This window comes from Lottia gigantea (genome assembly GCF_000327385.1).
Source record: "Lottia gigantea unplaced genomic scaffold LOTGIsca_48, whole genome shotgun sequence".
NCBI classification, from domain to species: Eukaryota; Metazoa; Mollusca; class Gastropoda; family Lottiidae; genus Lottia; species Lottia gigantea.
Genome location: NW_008709663.1, coordinates 1709110 through 1719799, shown reverse-complemented (window position 1 = coordinate 1719799; position 10690 = coordinate 1709110). Strand labels below are relative to the sequence as shown.

At 30.2% G+C, this 10690-nt stretch overlaps 1 protein-coding gene across 1 annotated transcript; it reads left to right on the top strand.

Moving 5' to 3' along the window:
* Window positions 1-2688: 2688 nt before the first annotated feature.
* Window positions 2689-9860, top strand: LOTGIDRAFT_124788 (hypothetical protein; the record flags this gene model as incomplete). The annotated part of the gene is made up of 5 exons (XM_009061454.1): window positions 2689-2747; window positions 5872-6032; window positions 6266-6380; window positions 7724-7845; window positions 9688-9860. Coding segments are annotated over 5 exons (630 nt in total), but the record flags the coding sequence as incomplete, so codon positions are not given.
* Between the last annotated feature and the right edge of the window lie 830 nt (window positions 9861-10690).

Here is a 10690-nt window from a genome sequence, read left to right as displayed (position 1 = left end):
ATCAATTTATCTCAATATACCATATATATAATATATAATCTTTATTGACAACATTTTACACCATTTCTAGTCAAAGATACCTTTCATCAATTTATCTCAATATACCATATATATAATATATAATCTTTATTTACAACATTTTATACCATTTCTAGTCAAAGATACCTTTCATCAATTTATCTCAATATACCATATATATAATATATAATCTTTATTTATAACATTTTATACCATTTCTAGTCAAAGATACCTTTCATCAATTTATCTCAATATACCATATATATAATATATAATCTTTATTTACAACATTTTATACCATTTCTAGTCAAAGATACCTTTCATCAATTTATCTCAATATACCATATATATAATATATAATCTTTATTTACAACATTTTACACCATTTCTAGTCAAATATACCTTTCATCAATTTATCTCAATATACCATATATATAATATATAATCTTTATTTACAACATTTTATACCATTTCTAGTCAAAGATACCTTTCATCAATTTATCTCAATATACCATATATATAATATATAATCTTTATTTACAACATTTTACACCATTTCTAGTCAAAGATACCTTTCATCAATTTATCTCAATATACCATATATATAATATATAATCTTTATTTACAACATTTTACACCATTTCTAGTCAAAGATACCTTTTATCAATTTATCTCAATATACCATATATATAATATATAATCTTTATTTACAACATTTTATACCATTTCTAGTCAAAGATACCTTTCATCAATTTATCTCAATATACCATATATATAATATATAATCTTTATTTACAACATTTTATACCATTTCTAGTCAAAGATACCTTTCATCAATTTATCTCAATATACCATATATATAATATATAATCTTTATTTACAACATTTTACACCATTTCTAGTCAAAGATACCTTTCATCAATTTATCTCAATATACCATATATATAATATATAATCTTTATTTACAACATTTTATACCATTTCTAGTCAAAGATACCTTTCATCAATTTATCTCAATATACCATATATATAATATATAATCTTTATTTACAACATTTTACACCATTTCTAGTCAAAGATACCTTTCATCAATTTATCTCAATATACCATATATATAATATATAATCTTTATTTACAACATTTTACACCATTTCTAGTCAAAGATACCTTTTATCAATTTATCTCAATATACCATATATATATAATATATAATCTTTATTTACAACATTTTACACCATTTCTGGTTAAAAACAATACATAAAGTAACAAGTATAATCACATGATACAAATTAACAACATCAAATACTAATTAACAATACAGATATACAATCACAAAGGACGACTAGATGATAAACTAACAATAACAAAATATAAAAAATATTAATAATCACAGATATTTTCTAAGCGGAAATTACTCCCTATTTTCCTGATTTTGGGTTTCGTTTTGCTACATTTCAGATTGTTATTACCTGGTTTATTTATTCCTAGAAAAAATATGACAAGCGATTCCCCTATAATGAACATAACATTAGGTAGATGGAGAATTAAGTAGTTTAAAATAAAAATAGCATCCAAAGTTTTGATATAAACTATACATTTATACTGTAAATGATGTCATTGCTAACGGTATGATATTAGATATTCTGTCACTGTCGTATTTGTGATAATTTAAAATAAAACATGGAGACTGTACAGATTCTAAGTCATTGCAACCCTCCTGCTATTAAAATTATGTAGTGTTTGTGATAATATTAAAATTAAAATGGCATCCACAGTTTTTATGAAAACTATACAAGTGTATTTAAACACAATGACATTGCAAACGCGACGTCGTTAAAAATTCTGCCGTGTTTGTGATAATTTTCAAAATAAAACACGAAAACTCTTACAGATATAATTAACTCCTGATGGCCTTTAGTCAAATAATTAATCGAATCTTTTAGAGAAAATAGAGTAATGCTTGAGGGTGTCGCACTGGCTTTGTTCCGTGGTTTTTGAGTAGTTGCCATGTTTTTGTTGGCTATTGTCATAGGAACACAAGTGATTTCCAGTACGTTGTCAAGAAGAATGATCCACCATTGTTCAAACTCTGTTTAATTGTCGCGCTCACTGCCTCCCGTCAATAATACACAGACTTTGTCATTTCTACTCTTCAGTCTTTAATTTACTCCATTAAAATTTGAAGAGTTCTTTTGATGCATAACTCTTGACTTCATAATGTATTCAGACCACAATGGTTTGGTAATGTTGATAAAATTAATGATTTAATGGATTGGAAGATAAGGAAATTAATTGAATTTTTTATTATGACGTAACTCTTGAATTCAGAAAAACTTCTAGACCACAGTTAATTTATAATTTATTAGAAATATTAAAACAGAACCTGAGACATGTTGTTAGTCAGAGTTTCACGCTGTATGATCTTCAGAAAACTAAAACAGAACCTGAAACCTGTTGTTAGTCAGAGTTTCACGCTATCTGATCTTCAGACAATTATTTCATATTTTCATTTTATAAACAAATATGTCATTGAAAAATTCCAAATCAAATAAATTTTGTAGAGTTTCCACAGTGACTGTACTCTAGTGTTTTATTCTGTATATATTTATGATTAATTCAACCTAACTTCATGAAATTATCAATTAATTCTCATAATATTGTATATTTTAGGAATGTGATCAAGTCCATATTGACGATGTTTCATCCGATGATAACGGGCAAGATTTAAGGTAAGAACGAATTCAACTATTCTTTAAAAAATTCCTTTATTCAGAGTTACCATTCATGTGTACAGATCATGGGAAAAAACTGGAGATTTGCCTTGAAAAATCTGGAGATTTGCCTTGAAAAATCTGGAGATTTGCCTTGAAAAATCTGGAGATTTGCCTTGAAAAATCTGGAGATTCGCCTTGAAAAATCTGGAGATTCGCCTTGAAAAATCTGGAGATTTGCCTTGAAAAATCTGGAGATTGGGTGAAAAGTCAGGAGATTTTTCAAAGCGCAGAAATTTGTGAATATTAAGCACTAAATAGACCTACACAGCAAAAATTAACAAATCTATAATTAGGGATAGGTCTACCTAGACAAAATAATTCTAGAAATAGTGCCTGATATTTCAAATTTAGGGGCCTAAAGAACTTGAATATTGTCATTCTTCAGTATTGATTGATTCAAAAATAATGATTTACCCACTAATCATTGTATCTTCAACACACCACCTACATATTTCTACCATGTTTCACTGTAGCAGGTTACCATAGTATTAGGGACTTTTAATAATTATTTATGATCAAACATGATTTTTTAACTGACCAATCAACTTGCTTTAATGTTGCCATTTTACTGATTGTTTTGTAAGTATTCACACATACTTGAAACTCATCAATTTTATACGAATATTATATTAATCTCTATTGTATAAAATAGGTTAAAAAAGTTGTTTAAATTTCTGCCTCATACAAAACTATTTGGATAAAGTTAACCATGGTCAAAGCTAATTATTGATAAGGGAGAGGGGAGGGAGAGGGGGGTGGGGGGGTCATTATGATAATGACCACTCATAAAAGTTAAAAATACTGGATCCATGTTGACCCAATTTCACATATTTTGTCGGGATGTTTTCTGATTTAAAGGAATTTTAAAGTTAAAAAATTTTTATTTTTCAAAATTTTCGGTCAAATGTGTCAGTAGTTGAAATTATTTTAGATACATGACTGTTGCTTCGTTAATTATTTAATTATCAAATCTTAATTAATTTTAATTAATGACAAGTTTGACAAATTGACCATGTGCCTGTCATACCCCTATTTTAATTGGACCCTTATTTCAATAATTATTGTGTCAAAAGTTAAGATTATAAAATTAGGGTCTTCTGAGGGTTTTTTATTAGAATAATTTGGCATTTGATGAAATATTTTTTTGTCAGTTTGGAATAAACATTAATAATTTTCAATTTAGTTTTACAAACAATGAACATAAAGAAAGCTGAAATTGAGCTTCATCTGCAGTTAAAGAGATTGTAAAGAAGTTTTCTAAATATTTTATGTGTATCAGGGACACTGACAACTTCAATTTACATCATTCCAATTTTCAATCAGACGTCTGTGGTTCCTGTGATTCCACTTTGATACCTTGAAATTGTGGCACAAGATATTTAGATTTAATATGTTGTATATTTTAGTCAGAAATGTGAAGTAACTAGCGATCAATTTGACTAAGAAAAAAAGATTAAAAAAGGTGGTAAAATGTAATCAGAAGTTATCAGAATGTTAAACTACCAGATAATCAAATTAAATTTTATCATTTTTTATTTTCTTTCATCTTAAACAGATGATTACTTTATCTTTCTTGTTGAAATATCTTCATTTTATTTTTTAACAAATTATTTATCAAGTGAAGAAATCAGGGAATTTAAACTCTTTCCTCTGAAAGTATCGATATTCACAAGGAAACCTACCTACTTTTCATTTTGGACTCATTTGATACCTCATTGATGTTATGGGCTTGTCGACTTTATATTGTTGGTTGGATATATAGGCTTATATGATGTAATTTTGTCAGACTATAGATTCAGGATGATGCCTGCGAAGTAATTGAGGACCAATGCAATAAAAATTTGTACAAGCAAGACAATTCAGTTACTCAAAATCTCATCCGAAGCATGGCAAAATCAGCAGTAAAACTATTATAGTAGTGGACTCCTCCAAAGAGAAGTTCCATCAGGTGTTTCTAAAGAACTAGATATAACCGTCACACAAACTTGACTATATTTTTCACATTGTACAGGTGTTGCTTAAGTAAATTATAGTAAAATTTAAATTTGATTTGATTTCATGCCAAGTAGAACCTCTTACTCTGAAAACTATTTTCTCCAAGTTCTTAATAATACTGATACAAACACAGACTCATCTTAACCTTTGACCTCCAGTGATTTACATTATTTCAACACTGCCGAAATTACGCTACAACTGACAAAACTCAACAGGTGTTAGAGTGCCCCCTGGTGTGTGTTTTAAGGCCACACAAACACTAATTATTGAATCCTAGCGTTGATAATTAACTTGTACAAGTTCTTATCATTGCCAACTGTTACAAATTTTTACTCATTTTTCTTTGGTCTTTTTACTTTTATTTTGTTATAATCAGTTTATAAGACATTTTGAGCTTTGTGGTTTATCTTATTGGAGAAGCTTTCTTCTCATCAAAAGTTGAAAGTTTCTTTTTGGAAATTTTAGCAAGTTCTGTAGTTTAATAGATGAAAATAATACTGACAATCTTTAAAATGTAGAAGGTATATTGAGATCTAAAGACTGAAATATTCTCAGTATGAACAATGTTGTATTTGTTTTTCTTGTCCATTTGGATGATGATGTAATTCCAATAGAATGTCCCAAACATTACTTCAATCTATCTATAAAATTTAAAGATTCATCAGATCGTTAAATTCCCTAGTTTAGTTCTTTTTTCTCCTTTAATTTGAAAAAATCATAAAACATTCTCTGGTCAAATCACGATAAATTTATAGATTGAGGTCTGGACACTCTGTCCATAATAATTGAATCAGCAACGTTATGTTTCCTATTTCTACAAAATCTCATGCTTAAATTTGTCATATACAGGCTGTGCATGACAAAACCCCTCGACAGTTGGATTTCGTAAAAGAGCAGGCTAATGCCGCTGTCCTGGCATAATTTCCCTCATTGCACACTGCATGGTGTTGCCTGTCTTCATTAGCCAACATGGTGCAAAAATGTAGGACGTTTTTTTAAATTTGTCGTGTGTGTAAGGTTTATTAAGGAAAATGGTCTCAAATCCAAATCAGCTTTATTTAAATGGAAAATTTATATTTTTCAGTAATTATAACTTCGCGACTGATGGATTCCATGCAGCAGCTAATAACGCTACGTTATGCCTAGCAACGGGAGTACGGGGAGGTGTTGATTGGATGAGAAAATTAGCGTTCCGATATCGCCGAATGAAAGAGATTTATAATACATACAGAAATAATGTTGGAGGTAGGTTTGAAATTTTATTCATTATTTTTATTGTAAGTCAATGTTAACAATAAAAAATATTCTCTGGATCAGGTACTAAGGATTCGAACCCACAGCACCTAGTTGCATAGCAGACGACATTCATCATAGTCACTAACAGTCCATTTACATGACTATAAGCAATGGTTACACTACCAACTCTTTTCTAAACTCTTTCCCATCCCTAGCTCAACTGTTATTTTACTATTTTCTAGGATTATTGGGTACCCCGAAACGTGAACAGTGGTTACAACTACGACAGGAAATAGAACAATATACTGATAACTGGTTAACAACGGCTTTACGTTCTCTTTCTATTATAAACTCTAGGTAAGATTCACTTTAAACTTTTGCCTTAATTCTATTATTCTTATTCCAAAGGTCTAATTCTTTATATCTTTCGGTGCTTTTCTCTAATGACTGGAGGAGGTGCGGTGGCTCAGTGAGTTAGACGCTTGTTCGCTAACCTGAAGGTCCAGGGTTCAATCCAGACATAGGTCGAGATAATACCTTTGGATTTTTCAACCCGGTCCCCCCCTGTCTGTGATGCAGGCAAGAGGGGCTGACATGGAAAAAGCGTGTAGTTGATCAGATGGGACAATAAAATGAGGCTCCGTGTGCTACAGGCTGTGTACGTTAAAGACTTCTCGACAGTTGGAAATCGAAAAAGATCATGCTAATGCCGCTCATGGCACCCTGTATGGCGTTGCCCGTCTTCGTTAGCCCACATGGTGCAGAAAAGTAGGACGTAAAACTCCATTCATTTCATTTCTCTAATGACTGGAACAGCTTAAAGGTCTCTTTCTCAAGTCGTCTGCTCTATGTAACCTTCAATTCCAAAACTAGATGTCCTGATGAGGGTTTGTAAATGTTTCAGAGACGCTATATCTACTACCTTGTTTAAATGTAAACTGACACATAAAAAAAATTATTTTGCATCATTGCTTATCTCAAAAAGTTTGACCTATATATATGATAATGTGAAATAAAAAATATCTTGGAAAATGGACAGAGCTTTCAACAATGAATATATTGTTCAATAACCTACAATTTGTTTGGATTAGTTTCAACTTTGACCTCTTTATCACTGAATTCTAATGTAATTTGTTCAAATTCTTGACAAAAGTGAGAAATTGTTTGAACTAAATTTGGTGGAATTTGTAAATTCTGATGCTGAATAGATGTTACACCCATTTCGAGGTTAAATCAACTATTTTTCATGTTTTCTCTAAAAACAATCTTTGTTTTCTTTTAATTTTAAAAACTAAATAACACTGGCAATGTTTTCTCACAGTTTTTGATCATCACGCCTTTTGATCTAGCGATGTTTATCTTTTAATTGGGAAGGTTCGTTAGCTAATTACTGATTAATTGACTTCAGGATGGTCTGTTTTGTCTCTTTCTTCCACAAATCTTCAAAACATTTTTTTTTACACAATTTCACACATTTTAAAACTTGTCTTGAGCTATTTCTTACATTTGCAAACAAAATTTTAATGACATTTAGAAAAACATAAATTTCTGTCTTTAGTTTTTCATCCAGAAATTATTTACACTATCTTCAAACTTAGTTCCAAACCATAATATAAGGTTGCGTTATTTAACGTGATCTCTACCCCTTAATGTTGTTTCAAAATTTTGATTTTTGATTGTGAATTTTGTTGATATTTCAGGACAAATTGTGTAAATGTTTTGGTGACTACAACACAACTAGTTCCAGCTCTAGCTAAAGTTTTATTATATGGTTTGGGCGGTGTCTTTGATATAGACAATATATATAGTGCTACAAAAATAGGTAGGTAGGGGTCAGGGTTAATACTGAGGGGTGGGGCATGTTAGGGCTTGGGCACAGGATGGGATGGGGGTGAAAGAGTAATTTGAAAGAGAAGAAAAGGAAGGATTTGGATATAAAACAGATATTTTTTTTGAAAAATATTCCAAGATACGCAATAGTTTAGGAAGTTGCTGAAATAATATAAAATAACTTAAAATGTAATACAAAGAATCGTTATAAATTATTTTGATTGATATTCAAGAAAATATAAACACAATGGTTATTATTCCTAAGAAACATGCCAAATCTAAGATTTTCTTCAACCAACTTGACGCCATGGCGTTACACCTTACAGTAGTTAATAAAAATACAAAAAAAAAACAACGGAATTTTATCAATTAAACGTCAATCTACAGACGGGTTTGTTTTGATTTCGAGTTTTATTTTATTTTCGTATCTTCTTCTCTCTACCTTAGATAAATTATTTTTTCGTGTTTCACAGATTAAAATAATGTTTGGATTTCGTGAAAATGCAGAAACTTTATTTGATAAAAACTATTATGAATTTGATATAGTCGCGTTAAGTTTCTAGTTAGGGAAGGTAATTTTAACTCCACCTTTTAATATGTACCAGGCGTCCGAAGATAAAATTCTGTGCTGTCTGATATGGCGATTGTTGTCAGCGGGGAATATGGTGAGCAGAAACCATTAGATACTGATTAAACTACCTGGATTCAAATACTCACTGAGGAAAATAAACACAGGTTTTGATGTCATAGGGCGTGGTTCTGTCATTCTTTTCATTACTCTATCGCTAAGATAAGTCTCCTACCAGCATGCTTTGTTCAAAATGGTGGAATATTTGTTATGATTGTGTCGTTTGGAATGTAATTCTATCAATTCACCAGATGGAACGTGTAGAAATCAGCATGAGAAGAACTTCGACACATCTTGGGTATTTCCTGACTAGATTGGATAGTAAGCCGAGAACATTGAGCGTAAAATGGTCTTAATTCTAGTAAATAGTTGCCCTTTCGCGAGACTGATCAGGTGGCAAAATATCTCAGAACATTTTCTTTCAAGGTCACCAGGTCGTTTACACAAAAACAAAATCCATGCTAAATTTACCAAAGTTTTCGTTTTATCTTTTTATATTACAAAGGAAATAAACAGCGAAATAAAATAGTTTGAAATAATCAGAGATGAGTTTTATAATAATAATAATAATAATTATTCTTTAATCTCATTTCGTTACCATGTGAACAAATAAAAACAATATCATCGAAACAAATGGTTACATCAAAAATTCGCTTTTAGCTACTTTTAAATTCGGTTACTGAAAGCTTTGGAAAGGTTATGTTAATATTTTTATGCCTTTTTCTCTGAATCTTGCTGGGATACACGATACTTTTGAGTCGTATTTTCCCTGAGAAATAAAAAAATATGTTTTGTCGATTTTTAGTTTTTAGTTTTTTTCTGATGTGTAACTAGATATTTATTTGATTCGCTATTTTTTTGTTAATGTGAAAATTTTGTTTTTGATAATTGATTTAGTTTGTTAGCAAGGTCCAAACTTTCTTACCATCATGGTTGAATTGAAGCGAGTCGTTTTATTTTTTAAGGATAATTTGCAAATTTAATAATTTTTCCTACCTTGAGGAGGATTCGAATCAGATAGCGGACAGCCATCCAACTGGCTATCGTTTATTTTATGTCAGGAAATATGAGAGTAAAATTGCCATAAATATCACAGGTCTAGATCTTGAGACTTGATCTATATATTTTACTGTTATTTAATTAGTAAATTTGATGATAAATTTAATTTAATTAGTAATTTGATGATAAATTTTGTTTCATTTTCAGGAAAAGAAAGTAGTTTTGAAAGAATTGTATCTCGTTACGGTAGAAAATGTACGTACGTCGTCGTGGGTGATGGTCGAGATGAAGAAACAGCGGCCAAACAGGTAAATATTATTAACATTAGTCTTGGCTTGTTCCGAAACCTTTATATTACATATTATACATATCATCAATGATTAAATTATTATTACATAGACAGAATCAACAAATATTTCATATTTAAAAGATTTCAACAAATGTTCAAAATTCAATTATTGTTGAATAAATAAACAGAGGACTAACAATCCGAACTGCAAAACGAAACCTTGAAACAACATATTGACAAACATTGAATGGTAATTTAACTGTAATTTTCCATGTGAATTTTTCTGGCTTAATGTTTTTAAAAGTGACCAGAAATCAAGAAATATTTTTTTCTCTTTTCAGATGACCTGGCCATTTTGGAGAATTTCAAACCATTCCGATCTTGCTGCCCTTCACCACGCCCTGGATTTAAACTACCTCTAAATCAACCAATCATAGGTTTCCTAACATAATATATTATCCAATCAAATAACATTTAACATTTTATCATTATTTTAAAAAACAAAGTATTCAATTTCAACCAAAGAGCATAATATATCATCCAATGAGATTTGTTGGTATAAATAGAGCTGACCAATCAGTGGACTTGGTACAGAAATAAGTGACTGTGCTCGACATTCGAGTGAAAATGACGCTCCGAGAGAATTTAGTGCTGTGGTAAAATCGTTTATTATATACCATAATTATGATGTCATAATGACAAATTTAAATTACCCAATCAAAATGATGGAAAAATAGAGTAACCAATGGTAAAGAAGGAATGTAAAGTGATGAACCAATCAGAGACTCTCTTAACATCTCTAGCTGTGTTGAACTCTGTGCTGTGTGTGAAATCCTAGAATTATTTATTCGACAATCAACATTGCAGAGATGTAACAAACAATATGATTGGTTGATGAGAAAGAAAGCCAGAAAGTGGAGA